The 27,200-nt window shown below is 40.0% G+C and overlaps 1 protein-coding gene across 1 annotated transcript in view; it reads right to left on the reverse strand.

The window, feature by feature from the left end:
* Positions 1 to 21,200, reverse strand: part of pth1r (parathyroid hormone 1 receptor) — an 89,456-nt gene extending 68,256 nt beyond the window's left edge. The window contains exon 1 of the mRNA XM_058395323.1: positions 20,387 to 21,200. Within this exon, the coding sequence (XP_058251306.1) occupies positions 20,387 to 20,464 (78 nt within the window). The 5' untranslated portion in view covers positions 20,465 to 21,200. The remainder of the gene's footprint in view (positions 1 to 20,386) is intronic.
* Positions 21,201 to 27,200: the final 6,000 nt, after the last annotated feature.

The raw sequence follows: 27,200 nt of genomic DNA on the forward strand, positions 1-27,200 counted from the left end.
CACACACACACACACACTAATATATAACACACACACACACACTAATATACAACACACACTAATATATGACACACACACTAATATAACACACACACACACTAATATATGACACACACACACTAATATATAACACACACATTAATATATAACACACACACTAATATAACACACACACACACTAATATATAACACACACACACTAATATATAACACACACACACTAATATATAACACACACACACACACACACTAATATATAACACACACACACACACTAATATATAACACACACACACTAATATATAACACACACACACTAATATATAACACACACACACACACACACACTAATATATAACACACACACACACACTAATATACAACACACACTAATATATAACACACACATTAATATATAACACACACACTAATATAACACACACACACACTAATATATGACACACACACATTAATATATAACACACACACACTAATATATAACACACACACACTAATATATAACACACACACACACACACACTAATATATAACACACACACACACTAATATATAACACACACACACTAATATATAACACACACACACACACACACACTAATATATAACACACACACACTATAATATAATACACACACACTAATATATAACACACACACACACACTAATATATAACACACACACACTATAATATAATACACACACACTAATATATAACACACACACACACACTAATATATAACACACACACACTAATATATAACACACACACACACACACACACTAATATATAACACACACACACTATAATATAATACACACACACTAATATATAACACACACACACACACTAATATATAACACACACACACTATAATATAATACACACACACTAATATATAACACACACACACACACTAATATATAACACACACACACTATAATATAATACACACACACTAATATATAACACACACACACACACTAATATGTGTTAATATATCACAGACTTATATGACATAACTGTAAATTATTATTTATTTTATTTGTTAAAGATTAATGGATCATTTTTAGAATCTCAGTCCAACACAGATCAACTTAATCGTGTGTGAGATGGATCAATGTGTGTGTGTGTGTGTGTGTGTGTGTGTGTGTGTGTGTGTGTGTCGAATCATATGCTAGCACTGCTAATCCCTGTATCCTGTGTGTCCCAGTTATATTTATGGCATTTATATAAACATTCCAGATTACAGAGACATCATCCTTCCATCCAGGGAATTAAATATTAAATAAAATGCTGCTTTAAAGCTTTATTAATATATTAGCACTTCTTCACTTATGTAACTGTATGTTACACTTTAAAAAAAAATTCTGAAAAGGATTTCTGAAAAGAACTGAAGGGAAAAATATTCTATTAAATCTGACTGATGAGATAAATATGTCATGTTTAAGTTAGCAAAAATGGTTACTAGCTATTTGTTTACATGGCTAGCTATTAAAAAAAACTGATTAATCTGATTAGCGTCTCTGAATAGATTTTCTGCATTAAGGTGTTGTGGTTCATTTTTATAATTTAATATTCATTTTAACTAATACACCTGACGTTAGCCGGGCTAGCTATCACATTTCTAGCAATTTGGTTGATTTGGTCCTTTCAGATATAATATATTAATTGATTGATTTACACCAAAAGAAAGTAACTCATCTTGCTTGCATCCCACATGCTAATATGCTAAACCAGGTACAGAAACACGGTATTTCTGCCAATGGGTAGCAGGAGTGAAAGCTAATAAAAAGCTTTGCTGTCAAGTTTCAGCCTTTAAACATTAATGAATCAATGCCAGCAGTTATGAAGCGTATAGTCACACACACACACACACACACACACACACATTAAAAGTTGACAGTAACACTCTGTGATGGATTTTAGTCAGCGGGAACACGCAGATGAAGAAACGTCGTCCAGCTTCGACACATGGCATTAATGAATGATAATGATGAGGGTGAGGAGTGAGGACCGAGTGAGACACGGATATGAACATGTCTACAAGGAGAACACAAGTTTTACCCGGTAATTTACAAAAACATCTCCATCCAAGTGAAAACTATTTAAAGCACTTATTCAGATGAGCATGCAGCAGAGTGACAGTATGTCATAAACGGTTTGGTCTTAAAACGCCGCCGAATTCTGGATTCTCTGAGGGTTCATTTTCTCCGACGGCTGCACTGACAGGAAGACAATAATACATCACTGTTACTATAGTAACCGCTCATTCACAGAGGCATGTCCACAGGAAAAGTTAGGTAAAAATGACCAGAGACTTAGTTCACATGGAAGGAGTCTCCAGTTTCAGCACTTCGTAACAGTAGGAGGTTAAAACCCTAAATTTTTCAGGACACAGGAGTTTCTTTACGTAATGTTCCTACCATTTGGGGACATGGAAATATTCCTCTTTAATTACTTTCCTATAACAGCATGTGCTGGTGTGTGTTATTTCTTAACTTTCAAGCATTGCCTGGTCTTTCTCCAGTCTTCAGCTGTCCAGTTTGTGTGAGTCTGTGCCCTCTGTAGTCTCAGTTCTTAGCCGACAGAAGTGGGACCTGATGCACTGTTCTGTTCTTATTATGCTCCTATTAGACACTCGGAGATACTTTTCTGCTCGGTGTGGCTGTAAAGAGAGATACCTGTAAACTTCCTGTCAGCTCGAATAAGTCTCCTCTCATCAATCTCAAAGCGTTTCCTCCCACAGAACTGACTCTAACTGGGTGTTTTTTTGTTTTCTGCACCATTCAGTGTAAAATCGACAGAATGCCATGTCAACAATTTCTGAAAATATTGTCACTGAAACGGATGAGATTTTTTCCCCATTGTGAACTGAAGCTGTGTTGGTGTGCAGGTGTTCCTAATAAAATGGTGGGCGAGTGTGTCTGTCTCTCTATCAGTCTATAACGAGAAAAAAACAAATCCAAACACACACCAAGACAGTGTTAAACACACTCCGACTCTCTGGCTGCTGGGGTTAGGCTTATTCACAAGTAACAAGAGTGTAGTGTGAAGAGCTTTCCAGTCTAGAAACAAGGGTTTAATATAGTGTGTGTGTGTGTGTGTGCATGCAACCTTATATCTTCTGAGAAAAGATAAGGATGTTATCTGTAGCTAGAGAACAGAGTTTATGAGAATCACTATAATCCATACATCTCTATGTGCCAATAAATGCAGGTTAATGAGGGATTAGTTTTCAGCCTACGATGATCCATATTTAATAAACATTCATTTCCCCGTGGCTGAAAAAGCCATCAGTAATAATAACCCGAGACACAAATGACACATGAGTTCTCCTAAAGCGGTAATTAGGTAAGCGCTCTTATTAAATAGAGGTAATGAGACGTCCATAATTCCCTCCTTCCTTTACAGGAATTAATGTTTTAAAAAAGCTTCACTAATGAGTGGAAATTTGGAGGCAGGAGGGTTAGACAGAGGGTCAATGTGCTCCTTTTCTATGGGTAGAAAGGTTGCTAAAGTGAAAAAAAAAAGGAAAGACAAACGGACACACCCACTGCGTTCCTACTGGCTGCTCTACAATGTCACATAAGTGTAAAAAAAAATGCTATCATGGACCTCCTGCTCGCAGTACTAACAGCTACAGTGACTAGAATTTATCATTATCATCATTTACCTTCCTGATGATTACTGAGTCCTGAATAACCTCCTGACATGTTTTTTCTTTAAGATCAGCTAATTGGAAAAGTAACTCATTAACAAAACAGCAGCAATTCATTAATTAATCACCTCTCTCGTCCTTTCTCTAATGACCTGGCCACTCTGATTGGCTCATTAGAGAGTCCATAGAAAATGCAAATGAACAGCCATTAAATCAGAAGGTCAAGCCGATCCTGGAGTGTTTTACACACTCCTGTGGAGACTAGAAGAATAAGGTTCCAATGAAGAAGCTCAAAGAGGTGAAATAAAAGGACAAGGACTTCAAGAAAATATATAATAAGACATATAGATATTGCAGAATGACAGGAGATAGTGGAGGAGCTTCATTTCAATTCAAACCATCACAGATGAACTCACAAATTAACCACCATTAGCCTTTCTGACTTCTTCAGGTCAAGGTGCTAGCTTTAAATACACAACACAATTAACTGGCGTTAGCTAACCTGAAATAATGCTAGCTAGATAAGTATTATTGATCATATCACCTCACAGGAAGCAGGGTGTGTGATGTTATATGTGATGAACGTTTTTAAAATCGTGCTAGACAAAACCATATTCATGTTAGGTTTTTGCCTTGCACTGATTCTACACTCATGTCCAACATATATTTATTAACTATAAAGCTAGCTGGGTTGCTATTAAATATGTATGCTAGCAGTGTAACAATAAAATTGCAGAAAATAACTACCTAGCTAATATTATTGGAACAACTAAACACATCTTTTTTTTTATTATTGCCTTCTTTTTCTGCAATTATTTATTACTGCTTTATAAACATCAATATTTCCCTTCAATGTGTTGATAAATTAATTTAAAAACCTTTTAAAACCATTTAAATACACAGAGATTGTAGAAATTATATAAAATCATTCAGATCGTCAAAATTGTCCTCAGATATGTTCATAAATTAAGAAGAAGATACTTTAAATTACACTGTAATTACACTTAGCACCAAACCAGTAATATAGTAAAAGTAGAAATTATATAGAATCATCCAGAACATCAACATTTACCTCAGATGTGTTGATAAATGAATAAGAAAATATTTAAATTAGACTGTAACGACATATAGCACCAACTGCTAACACAGTGACAATAAATGAAATAAGATCATCCATAAAGTCAACAATTCCCTCAGATGTGTTGATAAATTAATTTCAAAACCACTTAAATTACACTGTACTTGCACTAAGCATTAAATGCTAATGGCAGCACATGAAAATGAAACAGACTCACGCGGAAAGTCAACATTTAATTACAAAAAAAAAAGTTAAATTACAGTGTAATTATACTTATCAAAGCGCTAACACGAAAATGACACAGAACCACCTGAAAAGTCAACATTTATCTCAGATGTGTTGAAAAATACTGTAATTAGACTTAGCATCGAAGCACTAACACAGCAATGATTGAAATTATATACAATCATTCAGATCATCAAAATTGACCTCAGATATGTTGATAAATTAATAGGAAAATACTTAAATTACACTGTAATTAGACTAGCATCAAACCACTACCACAGTAACCATGGAAAAGACACAGAACTATCTGGAACATCAACATTTACCTCAGATGTGTTGAAAAATTAAGAAGAAAATACTTAAATTCCATTGCATTTACATTTAACATCCACCCAATAATACAGTAGTCTACTTTTTACAGTAGAAAAGTAGAAATTAAATAGAATCATCCAGAACATCCGTTGTGTTTATAAATTAATGAGAGAATGTTTAATTTAAATACAATACACTAATACAATGAACACGGAAATGACACAGAACCAGCCGTAATGTCAATATTTACCTCATATGTGTTGATGAATGTTTAAGAAAACACTTGAATTAATCTGTAATTATACTTAGCATCAATCCGCTAGCACAGTGACCATGTAAAATGACACTGAACTATCTAGAACATCATCATTTACCTCAGATGTGTTGAAAAATTAATGAGAAAATATTTAAATTAGACTGCAACTACATTTAGCACCAACTGCTAACGCAGTGACAAAAAGAAATGAGATAAAATCATCCGTAAACTCAAAATTTACCTCAGATCTGTTGATAAATTAATAAGAAAATATTTAAATTAGTCTGTGATTCCAATTTAAACCGCTAATACAGTGAGAGTAGAAATGACCGCGAACCATTTACCTCAGTTATCTTATTAAAATACGTAGACTACACTGTAATTACGCTTAGCATGACTTTAGTGGCTTCTTTTCTATTTGAGAAACGTCAAAATGGAGTCATCTGAAGTCATCGGATGAAAAAAATGTGGAGTTATGAGGTGTTGAATTAGTCAAAAGTGGGAAATTTGTATGGAAATTTCTCATAAATGTGATGAATGTGAAGGGTTTCGAATGTAGCAAATGTTAACAGTTCCTTTTTCCACAGTCAACCCAACAGTTTTTAGTAAACTCTAAAATGTATTGAATATATATATATATATATAAAGATATATTCTATAAAAATGTTCTGTTAAGAGTTTATATCATTAAGATGTAATTAAAAGTTGAACTCCAGACTTGGAGAGTTGTACATTTTCCCAATCTTTACCCCGAGCCTGTGAGAGAACATTCAGAAATCGAGGGGGTAGTGGGGGTAGAAGGGGTAGCTCCGGGCGATGGTGACGGTTTTCACACGTCAACGCGAGTGGGTCAGAGCGGAGACGAGGGGAATGCAGCAGGGCAGTGAGAATGAGAAATGAGCTCTGTAAACGCGCTAACACACAACGCCATGCTTCTCTTTAAGGCCACATTACCATACGCCGGCATGAATACACACCTCTGAGAGGAAAAATATTGATATTCCACACTCGATAAAGTGAGAGCCTTTCAGAAATGCACTGAGGTGTAAACTGCTAATGGTGATAACACACCAAGACCAGGACAACGAAGCATGAACAATTAAAACTAAATATATAAAAGAAGTCATAAAATGAAACGTTTCAATGATAAAGTACCCAGATAATTATTTGAAGAGTGACATATCTGCTAAAAAGAACAAATTTAGTATATTGTATGAAGCATGGATGTTCAGCAGAACACATCTGAGGTTCCGGATGATTCTATGCCATTTCTCTTATCACTGTGTTAGCAGTTTGAATGCTAAGCGTGATTACATTGTAAATCAAACATTTTCTTATTAATTTATGTTAGCATTTTGATGCTAAATGTAATTACAATGTAGTTTAAGTCTTTTCCTATTAATTTATCAACACACCTGAGGTAAATGTTGATGTTCCGGATGATTCTATGCCATTTTCCTTATCACTGTGTTAGCAGTTTGATGCTAAGTGTAATTACAGTGCAATTTAAGTATTTTCTTACTAATTTATCAACACATCTGAGGTAAATGTTGATGTTCCGGATAATTCTGGGTCATTTTCACTGTCTCTAGGTTAGTAGTTTGGAACCTGGAAGCTGCCAACATTCAAATGGAATCGCAAATCCCTTTGCAGTGAAAACCCGCAGTCTGGAAAAAACTTCCAGGCAAAATGTTTATAAAGCTTATATTCTAACAGAGTATGTGTTAATATGATTACATAAAAAATAGCTTTTGCTAATGGTTGTGATTTGCTTTGTGTTAAATCAGTGTCTGAAGATTTTTGCAATGAGAATGGCATCTGCTTGCTACAAAAACACCGTTAGCTTGAACTCTACAGACGTCTGTTCCTTTATTCTCCGTTTCCTCGAGATTTTTATTGCTAAAATATGTTACTGATATATAAGTAGAGGTAAAATACAACATTAGAGACTATCATAAGGGTGAGTGTTCAGTGTCAGCAAAGGAACTAATCAAGTGTCTGAAACACACACACACAATGATGTGAGTTGCCATTTTCTTTGATTGTAGAATAGCAGTCTGCTATTTCTTACAATGTGTGTGTGTGTGTGTGTGTGAGAGCGTGTGTGTGAGTGTGTGTGTGTGTGGTTGTGTGAGAGCGTGTGTGTGAGAGTGTGTGTGTGTGTGTGTGTGTGTGAGAGCGTGTGTGTGAGTGTGTGTGTGTGTGGTTGTGTGAGAGCGTGTGTGTGAGTGTGTGTGTGTGTGTGTGGTTGTGTGAGAGCGTGTGTGTGTGTGTGTGGTTGTGTGAGAGCGTGTGTGTTTGTGTGTGGTTGTGTGAGAGTGTGTGTGTGACTGTGTGTGTATGTGGTTGTGTGAGAGCGTGTGTGTGACTATGTGTGTGTATGTGGTTGTGTGAGAGCGTGTGTGTGAGTGTGTGTGTGTGTGTGTGTGGTTGTGTGAGAGCGTGTGTGTGTGTGTGTGGTTGTGTGAGAGCGTGTGTGTTTGTGTGTGGTTGTGTGAGAGCGTGTGTGTGACTGTGTGTGTATGTGGTTGTGTGAGAGTGTGTGTGTGAGTGTGTCAGGTTAAAAAGATCAAGCTGAAACAATTCCAGCAGATTTGTTGTGTAATTGCAATTTATAGCTTACTCAGGAGGGATGCTAATGAATGAATGAATGAATGAATGAATGAATGAATGAATGAATAAATAAATAAATAAATAAATAAATAAATAAATAAAATGCATGAGTGCTTCAACACATGTCTCGTTACACCAACTGGCAGCTGTCCAAAATGCCCTGACAGGAAAAGCACACATAGACACAGACATAGACACACACACACACGCACACACACACACACACCATGGTTGTGTTTGACTTAGACGTAAAAGTGGCATTGAGTTACACACACACTCCTGCATTCTTCCAGTGGAAAGAGAGGGAAAAAAAGGAGAAAAATTTCCCCCAGAGGTCAGAGGGAGTCAGGTAAACACACGGCCTTCCTGAGTGGCACACTGCAGCGCATTAACAGCGCGCTGAGACGCAGGGAGGAATACACACTCGCTCTCGCAGTACTGCGCTTTCTACAGCATCTACTGCATCTTACACACTATACACCAAAATATACACATCATCTGGAACCTGAATAATGATTTAAGCCATAACACAGACCGAAGCCATTTTATAGCCCGTCCCCCACACCCCTGAACTCCGCCCCCCACTACACACAGGACTAAAGCCTGTAAGCTCCCAGTGCAGCCAGATAATGACTGCGTTAGCACAACACAGTGCTTCAGGAAATAAACTACTGATAACTATACACTGGAGTAACAACAGATAAACAATGGTCTGGGTTTTATTAGAGAGAGAGAGAGAGAGAGAGAGAGACAGACAGGCGGGGGGGGGGCAGAGAGACAAAGAAAGACAGAGAGAGAGAGGGAGGAAGAGACAGAGAGAGACAGAAAGAGAGTGTGAGAGAGAGAGAGAGAGAGAGAGAGAGAGAGACAGACAGACAGACGGGGGGACAGAGAGACAAAGAAAGACAGAGAGAGAGAGGGAGGAAGAGACAGAGAGAGACAGAAAGAGAGTGTGAGAGAGAGAGAGAGAGAGAGAGAGAGAGAGAGAGAGAGAGAGACAGACAGACAGACGGGGGGACAGAGAGACAAAGAAAGACAGAGAGAGAGAGGGAGGAAGAGACAGAGAGAGACAGAAAGAGAGTGTGAGAGAGAGAGAGAGAGAGAGAGAGAGAGGCAGACGGGGGGGGGCAGAGAGAGAGAGACAGAGAGAGAGAGAGAAAAAATCCTTATTATTCTGCACTGCTTAATGATGTTAATACTAATCCTTAGCGTTATTAGCAGAATGCTATAGGTGGATGGTTTTTGTGTGTGTGTTCATGACATGACTTCAATCATGTCTGTGAATAAAACTGTTTAAAAAAGTGCTAATATTCCTCTTCCTCCTCATCTGTAATATTAATCATCTCACATCAAAAATACAACAGCCGCTAACTTCCCTCACTGCCTTCATCTGGAACATTCAAATGGAACAAGTAAATCAATTTAACCTAAATAAAGAAAATAAAAATAGAAAAGAAATAGCAGTAATCTTCATCTGGAACATTACTCATCATCAAACAACCACCACAACAACAACAACAACAACAACAACAACAACAAACACAACAACAAACACAACAACAGCAACAAACACAAGGGCAAATAAAAACCAAAAGTCACAGAAAGAAAGTTTTATCATATTATAATAAAGTTTTTTTTAAATATTAGCTACCTATAAAAAAGAAAGAAAGAAAGAAAGAAAGAAAGAAAGAATATTAAATCATCATTGAGAAAAAAAAATCCCTAACAGTTCTCACACAATATACTATATATATATATATATATAGTACTCATTTTGAATACCACAATTATCTATTTATAGATAGATAGATAGATAGATAGATAGATAGATAGATAGATAGATAGATAGATAGATAGATAGAAAAATCGAAAAATGACAAGAAAGTGAAGAAAAGAATAGTTTGTAATAGGCGTCATGTAAATATTTTTTTAAATAAAAAATATCTCTAAAATACAGGAGAAATAAACGGATAATTAGTCTTTTATATATTTAATGTAATTTGATAATTCTTAATTATAAATGTCTATAAAAAAATGCAGAATAAATTTTGTGTCAAACGGATTTCTTATAAATTGTCTTTTAGTTTGTGAATTTGAATTATTCTTCATTTTTACTTCTTTTCCCGCTTTAGTCACAACTCTTATTCACACTTCTAAATTCTTTACATTCTGTGTTTTTTTTCATGGCTTTTCATGTGTTGAGGATCAGAGTGAAGCGTGGTCTGACCTTCCGCTGACCGTCGGTCCTCACTGCGCTTCTCTAGCTACCTGTCATGATTGCAATCAGACCATTTTTTTCCACCAAAATCACGACCTTGTAGACACTCGAGAAGACGAACGCAGCAAACATGACAAAGTGTGTGTTTGTTGTTTATCTCGCCTCTGATTGGCCGAGAAGCAGCTGCTAATAATTATTCATATTGCTACAATCATCACTCTGTCTGATTAACCCTCATTAGGTAATTAGATTAACAAAGGGCATTCGCTGACACACACACACACACACACACACACAGATCTGATCTGAACAGCTCAGATGCTGAATATTAGTCATCAGCTGCAAAAAAAAAAAATCTAAAATTCTATTTATTTATTGTATTCTATAAATAGTATTTATAGTAAGTATTTATTGTATTCTATAAATACAAATAAATAAAAAACATATTTCATATTTCTATTTCTAATTTGCAGTCATCACTTACAAACAAACAAACAAACAAACAAACAAATAAGAAACAGTCCCTTTAACCAATTAAACCAACATTAAATGAAATATTATTATAATAAATATATAATAAATAATAAAAATTAAAAATTAAATATGACTCGAATACGACACGTCCCAGAAACGTTTAATGAAGCCGGTCCTGAAAAAGTTTTACCGCCTTTTTTATTTGATTGTTGTCTAGTTTTTTTAGACACACACACACACACACACACACACGCGCAAACCTGCTGTTTTACTTTCAGAAAGGTGTGAAACTCTCGTCTACATCACGGTCACCAGCTGGCCATCCGGCTACAGAAGAAATAAAAATGGAGCTTCAGGATATTTTTGTGTTTTATAGCCACGTTTACAGCTTTTTTTTACCCTTTTATGGCAGTTTTATGACAGAGCTGGGAGAAAAACGTGTTAAAATAGCAAGTGGAAAGCGTGATCAAGCGTCGCATTTACTCAAGAGCTGAGACGTGAACAGCGAGGCTGTGTTTAAATACTCTGACAATACTGTAAATAATAGGAGTGTGTGTGTGTGTAGTGTGTGTGTGTGTGTGTGTGTGTGTGTAATACTGTGGTTTAAAACAGGGCTTAGGAGGATTTTACAGTTTTGTAATGTTAATGAAGAGCGTGTGTCCGTTTTGTGGCTGAAACACTAACGAACACACGTTGGTTTGTTCGTATGTTTGTTTGTTTCCAGATAATGAACGAGTCTGTGTCACTTCATCCTCCTGCTAGACCAGTGTTCATTTCAGTCACTCTCTCTCTCTCTCTCTCTCTGTAATGGCAGTGAATCAGACTGAATCATTTCCACAGTCATGAATCAATTATTTTATTTGGTTTATGATCCTTTAAAGTATCATAGCAGATTACAGGTACAGTGTGAACAGGTGAGTACAGATGTTTCACTGACACCATACTCACTACCATCATCATCATCATCATCATCATCACTACCATTACCACCACCATCATCATCATCATCATCATCATCATCACTACCATTACCACCACCACCACCACCATCATCATCATCATCATCATCACTACCATTACCACCACCATCATCATCATCATCATCATCATCACTACCATTACCACCACCATCATCATCATCATCATCATCATCATCACTACCATTACCACCACCATCATCATCATCACTACCATTACCACCACCACCATCATCATCATCGTCATCATCATCACTACCATTACCACCACCATCATCATCATCATCATCACTACCATTACCACCACCATCATCATCACTACCATTACCACCACCACCATCATCATCATCATCATCATCATCACTACCATTACCACCACCATCATCATCATCATCATCATCATCATCACTACCATTACCACCACCATCATCATCATCATCACTACCATTACCACCACCACCATCATCATCATCGTCATCATCATCACTACCATTACCACCACCATCATCATCATCATCATCACTACCATTACCACCACCATCATCATCATCATCACTACCATTACCACCACCACCATCATCATCATCGTCATCATCATCACTACCATTACCACCACCACCATCATCATCATCACTACCATTACCACCACCACCATCATCATCATCGTCATCATCATCACTACCATTACCACCACCACCATCATCATCATCACTACCATTACCACCACCACCATCATCATCATCATCATCATCATCATCATCATCATCATCACTACCATTACCACCACCATCATCATCATCGTCATCATCATCACTACCATTACCATCATCACCATCATCAGACTTACAGAAGAGACACTTCTTCAACAGCTCACAGACTAAGAGGACCATAAGCTTCTCAGAAGCAAAACTGTAGATATATATACATACATATATATACACACATATATATATATATATATTATGCAGGTCTTCCTTATACCCTGAGAGATGGCGGATCTGAGGGAGCATGGTCCAATGGGAGGAGTGATGAGGGCTTTGAAGGTGTTAAATCTGATGCAGCAACTACAGGAGGCCCGTGGAGGAAGTGCAGCAGTGGGGTGGTGTGGAGGAACTTTGGAGGTTGAAGACAAGAAGTGCATTCTGGATCAGCCGCAGAGATGGTATTGTGCTCAGAGGAAGAGCTGACCAGAGCATGTCCGATTAGCGAGGTGAAAGAAAAAGGACAGCTGAAGATCCATGGTTAGCCGTGGTGACAGGAGGTGAGACCTGAGTGTTGTCCAGGGAGATGACAGGATCCTGAAGTGAGGCTGCATCACCTGGGATGAACAGCAGGTCATTTTTACTGGGATTAAGTTTCAGCTTGATGAGATGTCTGGCAGACATGCTGAGATCTGAAGGAGGGAAGGAGAGGAGGAGTTGAGTGTCATCCATGTAGAAGTGGTATGAAAAAAATGTGAGGAAATGACCACATCAAGTGTAAAGCAAGAACACAAGAGGACCATGCACCGAGCCTTGTGGAACACCAGAGGAGAACCGTGTCTCCTGGTATGACAGACCCTCCAGGCAGGAAGCAATCTGTTGCTCTGATGTGCAACAAATTCAAGACTCCTGAGGATCCACATGAGAGTCGTATAGCTGACCCAGTCACGGTCAAGGAGGATGAGGACAGGAGATTAAAGTAAATTTCCCAAAAGAAGATTTAACAATAAAATTCTAAACAGAAAGAGAACAAGAATACACATAATATTATAAGCCAAATAAAATACCTGCTGGAATTGAGATGGTCTTGTTAAAATCTTTGAGTTCTAGTGTTTGAAACAGAAGAGCCTCGACTTCCCTCTGATGCTAACAAAGAGAGGGAATTTCCTGCTGAGAAAAATAATGTGTACTTCTTTTCTTTCCAACTGAGGATTCAAAGTGGTGTGTGTGTGTGTGTGTGTGTGTATTGTAAAACCACTGGGAAAACTGAACTTTACAGCAGAGCTAGTGATTCCAGCTATACCATATAATTATGATATAAATAAAGCATTCTGGGGGAGTTTAGTCCTCTCTGGTTCTTTTCCCCCTCACTGGGATTCATTAGATCAATATAGTACATGCATGTTTTATACAGCTTCATTATTCAGTCTGCTTGGAATGATGACAGAAACATCATGTGTGCATCTTTTAGAGAATGCTCTTAAGCGCAGCCGAGAGACAGAAGCTTCACAGGAGATGCTGAAAGAAGATGACAATGTCTGCAAAAAAAAAAGAGATAGAGAGAGAGGGAAATGATAGACAGATAGAGAGATGTAGACACATGCTGAAGTTACACCGAGAGAAGAAAAGGAACTGAAAACAAAATGGAGAGAACAAGGAAGAGTAAACAGATCTGAAGCTGGAATACTGCAGCACAAGACTCCAGCAGCCCAGAGGCGGACTCTGAGCCTGTCCTAGAGAGCCTCAGGACTGAGACCTAGATCAGATGAAACCAAGATCACATCAAGACAAAGATCAGACCAAGACCAAGATCAGACCAAGACCCATATCAGACCAAGACCCATATCAGACCAAGATCAGACCAAGACCCATATCAGACCAAGACCCATATCAGACCAAGACCAAGATCAGACCAAGATCAGACTTCTGATGATGTATATCTAACAAACTTGTAGCCTTCAGAGCATCAGAGCATCAATGCTATCCTGTTATTCTGAAGCTGAATCCTAAAAAGCTATGGCATGCTCATCCAAAAAGAACAAAAAACAAAACAAACACTAACGATAATGAAGATGATGAAGATGATGATTCCACAAAAAGTGATGATGTAAGAATTTCAACTTTTAAACTGAACACACACACCAACAAAACTGCAAAAGCAAACAGTTTGGAATCAGGTTTTTTTTTTATTTAGATGAAATCGACCTTGTTACAATGTCCACTATATTCTGTCCAGTAATGTCCACTCTTTTACATCCACTCTGGATTCAACTGAATTGAAGTCATTTATATTTTTGTATAAATTATTGTATAAAAGGAGGCCAATCACGTAGCCATAAAAAAATCTAATCAAACCAGCAGCAGGATGCATTTTCACCTCAAACATTCCTTCATAAAAAATAATAACTATGAATTCAGAGGACCGAAAGGCACCCAGTCCCAGGAATCACCCTGTGTGTGTGTGTGTGTGTGTGTGTTATAAAAACCTCTGGGAAAGCTGAACTCTGCGGCAGGACTAGCGTCAGAATGTTAGCTGTGTAATTATGGTACAGAGAGAAATTTCCGGACTCTGTTCTACGTGTGTGTGTGTGTGTGTGTGTATGTGGGTTTCGTGTGATTGTGTGTCCACAATGAAGGACCCAAAATGATGAATCATGAGCTGTTCTGGTCTTTTGTGGCGTACGTAGGCGAGACGTTACATTTCTCCAGCTAAACATCTTGCGTCGCTCAGTTGTGGGTTTTCCGCCATTGAAGCTCCAGCACGCTGCCCCAGCTCAAGGCTAGTTAGCATTCCGAAACACATGCTAAACAAATTGAATTCTGAGACGCAAAATACACGTTATGTAGAAGCTAACCATTTAGCTAGCTAGCGATTTAGATGGAAGATTTAGCACGGACATTTAGCTAATCTGAAGAAGACTCCTCCCTCTCTCACTCTAATGCTAGGTGTACTTAATTATCACGCTAGCTCAATTTCTTATTATCATATTAAGCATTTTTTGGAAAACATAAAAAGTAAACATGCTTGCTTTCCAAAAATAAGCTAAAACTAAGCTTATGCTAGTTAGCATGCTTAAAAACACTTTAGCTGATTTGCTAGCTCTGAAACTGAACGTTCAGTTTTTACGACTGATTTCCACATTTCACACACACACACACACACACACACACACACACACACAATGTTCACTGGTGAAATTAGAAACTTAACTGTGGGCTAGCAAGTTTGCTAAATCTCCAGCAGTAAAGAAAGCGTAAAATTGTAAAATCTCTGCTTAAACCTCTCTCTCTCTCTCTCTCACACACACACAGCAGGACAAAGGGCTGTGTGTAGTTCATTACAGGGTAACAGCTGAGTCATGCGGCTGCAATTAACTTCTCACTAAATGTGTAGATTTTCCTGCTAAAGTGAACAAACTGAGGAACTCTGACTCACTCAGTCCAGATCTCTCGCTGCAGTGCATTCTGGGGGATTAGCCAGTCAATATGTGGCCATTGTTGTCCGAAAATTATGCTTAAGTGAACATGTTCGAAACCACACACTCCCTATTCACTATACAGTACACATCATCATCATCATCATCATCATCATCACTCCACTGTGGGCGTGTCCCAAACCACACACACCCTATTCACTATACAGTACACATCATCATCACTCCACTGTGGGCGTGTCCCAAACCACACACTCCCTATTCACTATACAGTACACATCATCATCATCACTCCACTGTGGGTGTGTCCCAAACCACACACTCCCTATTCACTATACAGTACACATACACATCATCATCATCACTCCACTGTGGGCGTGTCCCAAACCACACACTCCCTATTCACTATACAGTACACATACACATCATCATCACTCCACTGTGGGCGTGTCCCAAACCACACACTCCCTATTCACTATACAGTACACATACACATCATCATCACTCCACTGTGGGCGTGTCCCAAACCACACACACCCTATTCACTATACAGTACACATCATCATCATCACTCCACTGTGGGCGTGTCCCAAACCACACACTCCCTATTCACTATACAGTACACATACACATCATCATCATCACTCCACTGTGGGCGTGTCCCAAACCACACACTCCCTATTCACTATACAGTACACATCATCATCATCACTCCACTGTGGGCGTGTCCCAAACCACACACTCCCTATTCACTATACAGTAAACATACACATCATCATCACTCCACTGTGGGCGTGTCCCAAACCACACACTCCCTATTCACTATACAGTACACATACACATCATCATCACTCCACTGTGGGCGTGTCCCAAACCACACACTCCCTATTCACTATACAGTACACATCATCATCATCACTCCACTGTGGGCGTGTCCCAAACCACACACTCCCTATTCACTATACAGTACACATACACATCATCATCATCACTCCACTGTGGGCGTGTCCCAAACCACACACTCCCTATTCACTATACAGTACACATACACATCATCATCATCACTCCACTGTGGGCGTGTCCCAAACCACACACTCCCTATTCACTATACAGTACACATACACATCATCATCATCACTCCACTGTGGGCGTGTCCCAAACCACACACTCCCTATTCACTATACAGTACACATCATCATCACTCCACTGTGGGCGTGTCCCAAACCACACACACCCTATTCACTATACAGTACACATACACATCATCATCACTCCACTGTGGGCGTGTCCCAAACCACACACACCCTATTCACTATACAGTACACATACACATCATCATCATCACTCCACTGTGGGCGTGTCCCAAACCACACACTCCCTATTCACTATACAGTACACATACACATCATCATCACTCCACTGTGGGCGTGTCCCAAACCACACACTCCCTATTCACTATACAGTACACATCATCATCATCAATCCACTGTGGGCGTGTCCCAAACCACACACTCCCTATTCACTATACAGTACACATACACATCATCATCACTCCACTGTGGGCGTGTCCCAAACCACACACTCCCTATTCACTATACAGTACACATCATCATCATCACTCCACTGTGGGCGTGTCCCAAACCACACACTCCCTATTCACTATACAGTACACATACACATCATCATCACTCCACTGTGGGCGTGTCCCAAACCACACACTCCCTATTCACTATACAGTACACATCATCATCACTCCACTGTGGGCGTGTCCCAAACCACACACTCCCTATTCACTATACAGTACAGCCACTCTCACACACACTCACTTTCTCCTGCACACATTCTTACACATTCAAGCAAACACGCTTACATATGCTCATACTACAGTCAACAAAAGTCAAATGTATTCACACACACACACACACACACACATTGTTGTTCTCTTCACGTTTATTTTCCATCTCACTCTCAATCACAAAATCACTCCATTACAGATCCAAAATTCACCTCCTGACTGAGTGGTGGTATTTCAGTAGAGCAATCAGTTCTCATTCATCACACACACACACACACACACACACACACAGTTTTAGAGCACTATAACAGCACCACATGAAACAGACTAGCATTTGTATGTCAATATCCAACAACAGCTGCATTCCCTTCTCCATCCATTCTTTCATCCATCCATCCCTTTTCTCTTTCTTCATCTTTACCACACACACACACATACTCTCACGCACACACACACACACACTCCTAAACCTGATAATTAAGACAAATTGCTGATTGTCTGTGAAATAAAATTGAAAGTGAGCTCCCTCTCTAGTCTTTCTTTCTTTCTTTCTTTCTTTCTTTCTTTCTTTCTTTCTTTCTTTCCCTTCAGTGCTTTACTCTAGCGCTTCACCTGGACAGTGCACCTGATCATTTTCTCTAGCAAGTGTGTGTGTGTGTGTGTAGGTGTGATGTCACTCACAGGTCAGGACTCTGATTGGTCAGAAGGTGTTGATTAATTCTCTCTAGCAGCAGCTCGGACAGTAGCGCAGCTTTATAAACATTAACGCACTAATTCTAATATCTCTGTTATGGTTTCTATAGCAACAGCTCATTGACAGGGACTGGTCTGTGGAAGAGTCAGAGGTGAAGCTGGAAGAGTTTCTCAGTAACCTGACATTTACATCATTACATGTAACTATAAAAGGATAAAAGTGGTCAGTGTTCAGTGGTCAGGCGCTAAAATGTAAACCATCGAGTGTACATATTTCACCTGAGAAGATGCATGTGGTGTGAATTAGATTTAAAGGTACATCAGTGGGTCTTAAAGGTAAGGTCAATTATTTGTAAAGGTAAACTCTAAAGGTCTTAACAGTGTGCTGTTGAAGGCACCACCCCAGCCACATGGAGAGATATGAATACCCTTTTATGGAGAGTGTGTAAGGTAAAGGATAGCTAAAGATACACCAGGTAGAGAAGGTGCAGAGGAGCTCACATTGGGCCCACCAATTGGCCCTTGAGCAAGGCGCTCCCCCTCCCCCCAGGGGCGCTGCATCATGGCTGACCCCAAACCTTCCAAGAATGGGATATGTGAAGTAATGTGCAGTAATATACACTGATCAGGCATAACACTCTGAGCAGGGCCCAGTGAAGTGAATAAGACTGAGTATCTCCTCATCATGGCACCTGTTAGTGGGTGGGATATATCAGGCAGCAAGTCAACATTTTGTCCTCAAAGTTGATGTTAGAAGCAGGAAAAATGGAAAAGCGTAAGGATTTGAGCGAGTTTGACCAAAAGGGCCAAATTGTGATGGCTAGACCACTGGATCAGAGCATCTCCAAAACTGCAGCTCTTGTGGGGTGTTCCCGGTCTGCAGTGGTCAGTATCTATAAGAAGTGGTCCAAGGAAGGAACAGTGGTGAACCGGAGACAGGGTCATGGGCGGTCAAGGCTCATTGATGCACGTGGGGAGAGAACGCCGGCCTGTGTGATCTGACCCAACAGACGAGCTACTGTTGATCAAACTGCTGAAGAAGTTAGAAAGGGGTCAGAATACACAGTGCAGGACGGGTCAGGGCTGTTTTAGCAGCAACACAATATTAGGCAGGTGGTCATAATGTTATGCCTGGTCGGTGTATATGTAACAAATGGTCCTACACCAGCACCTTCTCCACTGGGGTGACCAGGCTAGACCCAGTCACTGTACTGGGTGGCAAACCTGAGCAACAACATCCTGCTAGCTAACGGTGGCTAATAAAGAACTGAAGAAAGTCACTGTTACACCAACAAACAATGATATTGAAAAGTTTGAGCAGTGTTTATTTTGGTAGTTAGCTACACTCGTTGTGGCGTGAGTTTGTCATTATTATTGTTGAAACTAACCAATCACGGCAGAAGACATTCAGTTTCACATCATATGACACCGTTAGCTTCACCACCACCACTGCTGATGATATAAATAATACTAGCGTCCTCCTGGGTGTCCAGTGGGGTGATGCTTCACACCATGAGGTCACACTTTATCTCTCTCATTTCCTCCAGATATCATTCTGATAGTTTTATATCTTCCTAGGGTCAGTGTCTACATCCAGTTGATACCAGCGAAAATCTTAAAACCATTATTAAATATCTGACTGGAACTGGATTTTGATAACTGGAAATATATCTCCATATAAGAGAAGAGTTCTTCTTTATAAATACAGACTGTGTTTAACAGAAATCTAAAGTGTTATTATTTCTGTGAGTGTGAGCGTGTACCTTTAAATCTTTACCTTTAAAGGTGCACTATTCACACTGGAGATGTATTAGGAGATTGGTTCCACCTCAGCTCCATTACTCTGCCAGTGTGTGTGTGTGTGTGTGTGTGTGTGTGTAATGACACCTGATGCTTCAGTCATGAGAAGATCAGATTTGGAGGAACTCACCAGGCCGTGTTGCAGGGTGAAGATGATGACCATGACGATGATGAAGCTGAGCGTGTGGAGCGCCGCCGTGGATCCCATGCCTCCGTCTTCCCAAAACACTTCACACCAACAAATCTGGGTCTCTCTCCAGCATGAACGTTCAGTGGAGCTCAGCTTCCTGATGTTTCTCCGTCATGTTCGTGCACCACATGGCAGGGAGTGACCCATAAAAACACAAAGTCTTAAAACCTTCTAAAAAAAAGAGTCTGCTCTCTCTCTCTCTCTCTCTCTCTGTGCTAAAATCACATCCACATGCTGCTGAAACTATTTACGTCCCGTTCAGGCTGCTGCGGTAGGAAGCTCAAATGATTTCTTTGTGGAGAAAGAAACCAGGAGGGGCAGGGATATATATTTTCCCTTTTATTTTTAGCTGTTTTTTTAAACCCCTTTTATACCAGAAAAAAACCGTGCACGCGCATAATAATAGTAATAGTAATAATAATAATGAATAATAATAATAATAATAAAGCAGCGCTCCAAGTCTGAACCCCAGAATTTTCTCTTTCAAGGCAGATCAAACCTCCAGTATAACCACACTGTACACGCTAAAACATCTCTCCTGTCCAAGAGCAGCAAGACGCAGTCAAAGAGGCAATATGCTCTTTACACACACACACACACACACACACACTCCTATTAAAAACAAAGTCAGGCTGAAAATGAGTTTCTACAAAAAAAATAGTAAGAGGTGATGAAATCTAAACAAACAAAATCTAAAAAATCTGGAACAAATTTCAATGAGTTTAACTTCCAATCAAAACACACCTTCAGCGACTGACATACACACGCGCGCGCGCACACACACACACACACACCGCGTGTGCAACCCCGCAAAATCCTGAGCACGTGGAGAAAGATGCACACTACTTTCACATGCACACACACACACACACACACTCAGACTTGTGAAAAACAAACACACACACACACACACACACACACACACAGCACGCGGTGACACGCAGCTAGCGCGGCGCTGTCATAAATCCATTCCGCGCACAGTAAAGTTCTTCTTCAGGACCTAAATGCAAGCTTTGTGTCTACCTTCCGAAAGAAACCAGAAAAAAACTCCACGTTAAACCCGGTGAAGGTGCGCGTGCAGCGCTGCAGTGCAATCTTATTCAGCTCAGAACGTCCAAAAGCAGGCACGAGCTCATCCTTAAATCCCAGGGGGAAAAATAATAATAATATTACAAAATAAATACAAATAAAAATTAAAAAAAAAATTAAAGACTCTCTGGGTTAAACCTGCAGGATGACACGAGGGTCAGAGGATCAGCAGAGAGGTGCAGACTTAATTTTACTGTCAGATCTCTCAAGGAGAAAGAAAAAAAGGAAAAGAAAATGAATCACTTTATCTCCGCTGCAGTGAGAAAAGTTTCAGAGCTCGAGCGCGCGCAGAGGGGAGGTTTCCAACTGAGCTCGCGCCTCGGTCTGTGCTCATGATTAAAACACACACACACTCTCACACACAAGATGCACACGCCCCCTTACACACACGCACACGCACACACACACACTCTCTCTCTCTCTCTCTCTCTCTCCCTCTGTCTCACGCGCGCTTTATGTTGGCAAGTCCCCAATTCCCCGTGCAAAAATCGGCGTCCTCCCAAATTTCTGTGTACAAACGGGAGGAAAATGACACGGTCCTGATCACATGATGTGATCGACGTGTGATTATGTTTGGCAGCGGCCGCGGGGGTGGGGGGTGGGGGGTGGTGGTGCACTTGATGCTCGGAGCTGCGCGTGACCTAAACATCGTATACCTAATGTGATCACGTGAAACAAAAAAACACACACGTGTCCATTAATGAATGAATCGTGTGTAAAAGAGTCACGTGCGGAAATGAAGGAATCGTTTGAAAGAATCAGGTGGAAATTATGAATGGTGGAAAAGAATCAAATGACAGCAAATGAATCGTTTATTTGTGGTTTCTATACACAGATGGCAAGTTTTATCAATCTAAATATTTGTTTGTTTGTTTATCTATTTACTTTTTTGGTCATAAATCTACACATAATAATCGATGACAAAACAAACTTAATTTTTTTGCAAATTTTCTCTCAATAAGATCAGTTTTCTGACCCGTGTCTGAAGTCCAAAGTGAGGTCAGGTGTGTTGATTGGTCATTATATTCATAGCGCAGATCAGACCAAAAACAAAGCCTGAACAATTCTCCGCAGATCTTCACAATCAGACTGTGTGAGAGTCAGACGGAATAATCCCTGAGTGAGGGTAGAAACCAAAAGGAAGACCAGTAGGATTCTTCCTTGAGCTGAAACTCAGGAACCAGGTGAAACGTGAGCAAAAGCTCAACAGCTACATGAATAGATCTTCAGAATCATCTGCAGAGATGAGAGAACCTGCCTGATGGACCATTCCTGAAACACTCCGTCTGTCTGTCAGAGATACTCGATTAATCAGAGATGCTCCATCAGTCAGAAACACTCCCTCAGTCAGAGATACTCCATCAGTCATGGCCTTCATGGTGAAGTGGCTGGACTGCAGCTGAGCATGCACCTGAAGCGCACAGAAGGAAAATGATTCTCTGGTCTGATGAGAAAAAAACTGACCAATATGTTCCAAGCACCACATATAGAGACAGCCTGCTGATCAGCCTGCTAACTGAAGCATGGTGGTGGCAGCATCGTGTCAGAGAGACACTTCTCTCTCAGCAGAACTGAGTTCATGTTAAATTCAGCTGAATTCAGAAAGGTTGTAGAAGAAAACATGCTCAGAAGTAAGAAAAAAACACCTAATGTTGGGGTGAAGGTTCACCTGTAACCATGACAACGCCTCAAAGTCTACACCAGGACACTGACGCTCCAGAGGAGCTCCACATCTGATCTGACCGAGCTCCACATCCGATCTGACCGAGCTCCACATCCATTCTGACCGAGCTCCACATCCGATCTGACCGAGCTCCACATCCAATCTGACCGAGCTCCACATCCGATCTGACCGAGCTCCACATCCGATCTGACCGAGCTCCACATCCGATCTGACCGAGCTCCACATCCGATCTGACCGAGCTCCACATCCGATCTGACCGAGCTCCACATCCAATCTGACCGAGCTCCACATCCGATCTGACCGAGCTCCACATCCATTCTGACCGAGCTCCACATCCGATCTGACCGAGCTCCACATCCGATCTGACCGAGCTCCACATCCATTCTGACCGAGCTCCACATCCGATCTGACCGAGCTCCACATCCGATCTGACCGAGCTCCACATCCATTCTGACCGAGCTCCACATCCGATCTGACCGAGCTCCACATCCGATCTGACCGAGCTCCACATCCGATCTGACCGAGCTCCACATCCATTCTGACCGAGCTCCACATCCGATCTGACCGAGCTCCACATCCGATCTGACCGAGCTCCACATCCGATCTGACCGAGCTCCACATCCGATCTGACCGAGCTCCACATCCATTCTGACCGAGCTCCACATCCGATCTGACCGAGCTCCACATCCATTCTGACCGAGCTCCACATCCGATCTGACCGAGCTCCACATCCGATCTGACCGAGCTCCACATCCGATCTGACCGAGCTCCACATCCGATCTGACCAAGCTTCACATCTGATCTGACCAAGCTTCACATCCGATCTAACTAAGCTCCAGTGGCTCTGCTAGGAAGAAGGAGACAAGCTGCACAAATCCAGGAGATTTACTCAAGAAATCTCGAAGCTCTACGGGCTGCCAAAAAATTTCTACAAAGTACAGAAACTTTTATATTATACAAAATAATTCTGACTTAATTTACTATTTATTTCTTAAATAACTTCTTTATTTATTTATTTGATTGTTTATTTATTTCCTTTCTGGAAAACAGGTCTTTCATGTGTGCAACAGACACACATTATTTTAAAAATATTCATTTATTCCTTTTAAATCCCCAGATCTCAGTTTTTCTCCATTCAACCTTCAGCATTCATTCATTTCATCAGTTCTTCATTTTTGCCGTCCTCCAAACCTCCAGGTTCACTGATTCGACTTGAAGTTTGAAGACGAAAAAATGAAGGTGAAATAAAACAGATCATTCATGTGAAATCTCAGAGGCCTGTTTCTAATGAACTGTGTCGTTTTGCACCTTTGCCATGCCCAATATTTATTTTTCTTTTTTCGCCTCTATCCTCAAATCTCACTATTCCTCAATTCAGCCTGAAGTCTGGTGGAGAAAAAAAAGCTAGCGTTTATGCAAATGAGCGCAGAGATGGCTAATTTCACACACACTTAACGTTCTGCCAGGTTCTACAGGATAAACCATGCTAAACACGCAGGATATGAATCTGGGGTCTAGTTTCCATGTTTACTGAGTGACGCTAACACACAGGGCCAGAGGTTTCTTTCTACAGAGCTGATGGAGTGACATTTCACGTAAAAAACTATTTCATTGTTTTAGATTTACACCAACAGAAAGACGTGACTTACGTTAGCCTACGTCATAGTTTCTTAAAAAAAAAAACGTTTCTAGCTTCAGCCATCCACATTTTCAAACAGAGCTGAACAAAACTCTACTCAATTCATCAATCTTGACTTTTATTTATTTATTTATTTTTTTATTTAGGAAGCTTTACTAAGGTAGTAACAGTAAAGAAGAGTTTTTGTTGCAAATGATGTAATTTATTTCAAAATAATAAATAAAAATCAGTAGATGTAGAACTAACTCTAGAACTAAAAAAAACAAATCCAAAAACAAAATAACATAAAAAACAATCCGAAAACAAGAACAAAATCCAAAAGATTTGAAATAAAACAAAATGACAAATCCAGAAATAAAATAACAAATAAAAATAGCAGAAAACAAAGTAACAATTTAAAAAAAATATGAAAACTAAACAAACAAAAATAACAAATTAAAGAAATCAAAATCTAAAAACAAAATTCTAGTTCTACTTCTAGTTAATGAGAGTGAGTGTTAATGCGGTGAGATAAACCCGTCTCGCTGTCTTTTACTCACACCGCGTGCCGAAGCTAACAGTGCTAACAGAAACACTCAGGTCAGAAACTCGTCAATCTCCTGGAATTCAACGCCCATGTGCAGAATGCAATGTTGCAGCAGTGCAGTTAATGCGACTCTGTCTCAGAGAGACGTCTCTGTTATCCCACAGCGCTGTAGAGCTCTCCGTTCTGATTGGTCAGAAGGTGTTTTCTAGAGCAGCAGCGCAGGTTTATTGTTTCTATAGTAACCACTCACTCATATATTCTCCAAGACCAACAATCCAAACCGTATGAAAATGTTTCCTGCACTTTCTCCTGAAGTTCACACACTCAGCTCGAGTGAACCGTTGAAGTGTAACACAGTCGCCTTGGCAGCGAGACTCTGAGTTAAAATCCTTCTTCTTTTGCGTCATTACACGTCCCGATGAAAGGGGACATGTGGACCGACACTGCGCCGTCACTTACATGGTATTTTCAGCTGCCACTGGAACTTAAAAGCCAGTAATTATGGGATAATGACCTTTATATTGCTGCCCATATGCTCCTGCTGTGTCCTGCTAATTATTTGGCTCGGCATTTAGAGCGTGATCTCCGTTGGTAAGGAAATCTTTCAGATCTCAGGAACTAATCGTTACTCCACCTCCTGGTTGTCCGGTCCAGACTTTTCATCTCAGTTGGATTCCACTTAACTGTCAGAAATATACATACACATACGTAAACACATAACAAGACACGGGACACTGGGTTCTAACCTTGGGCAAGCACCAGACCTGGTCTAATGGTCTAAAGCAGGCTTTCCAAAGCAGAGCTTCAGGAACAGAACAGAGGAGGAAGTGCAGTCTCTCGTTAATGAAGCCTCGTCTAAGGTGAGAGCATGTAAATGTAGAAGTTCCTCCAAATGAATAACTGTGTATACAGTGCTAGCAATGCTAGTTCACAGCTACGTTTCAGGTCACATTCACAGCTGACATGTTGCTCACAGACATGACATGTTTGTCTCTTGTGGGCGTGACCTATTTTTTTTTTTAGATGATAAATGGTAGTATCTATATTTAGCTTCAAAAGCTAATGAATTAATATTAAACAATCATTTGATTTACATGCTCCACGCTCATTTTCTGATTAGATTAGAAAAACAAGCTGTAATAGCTACATACAGTACGTTCACCAGAGGCTCTCTTACTTGCTGCTAAGCTTTATTTTTCTTTGTAGCATCTCCACACACATTGAATGAGAGCTCGTGTAAGACTGGAGATGATAAACCATGCTATTAGTCTGGGTTTTCTTTCATTTTTTGGATCCAACGCCGTGAGGAACTGAAGAAACGTCGCACTGCACATGGCATAAGACTGGGCTGAAGAATCATTGGAGCTCACACTTTAATAGATCACGTTGACTTATACACTGAAACTGAAGGTTTTGTTGTAGCAGCATTGCACATCAACAGCATCACAAACTGCACCAATCCTTCATGTTAATATCTTTCTCCGAGCTCCAGGACTCTTTCCTTTTCCTGTTCCAACACACCGCTCAAACCTGCTGCAGGAAAATCATCGGCTTGTTAAACCAGGCAGGATTTCGTCACTCTCCTTAAAGCTGAAGACAGAGCAGCGGTGAGGTGTAACGAGAAACAATCTTTACAGCTGGAAGCGTTTCTTTAACGACGTTAGTGCGGGAAAGCATGAACATACACGCTGTTATGAATGTTTGACCAAGAGTTTGTGTTGCAAATGATGTCATTTATTTTAAAATAATAAATAAAAATCAGTAGATGTACCTTATAGTGTTCCTTTTATTGAAATTATTTTATATGGTTTTAATA

Source organism: Hemibagrus wyckioides, linkage group LG07 (genome assembly GCF_019097595.1).
Source record: "Hemibagrus wyckioides isolate EC202008001 linkage group LG07, SWU_Hwy_1.0, whole genome shotgun sequence".
Lineage (NCBI taxonomy): Eukaryota > Metazoa > Chordata > Actinopteri > Siluriformes > Bagridae > Hemibagrus > Hemibagrus wyckioides.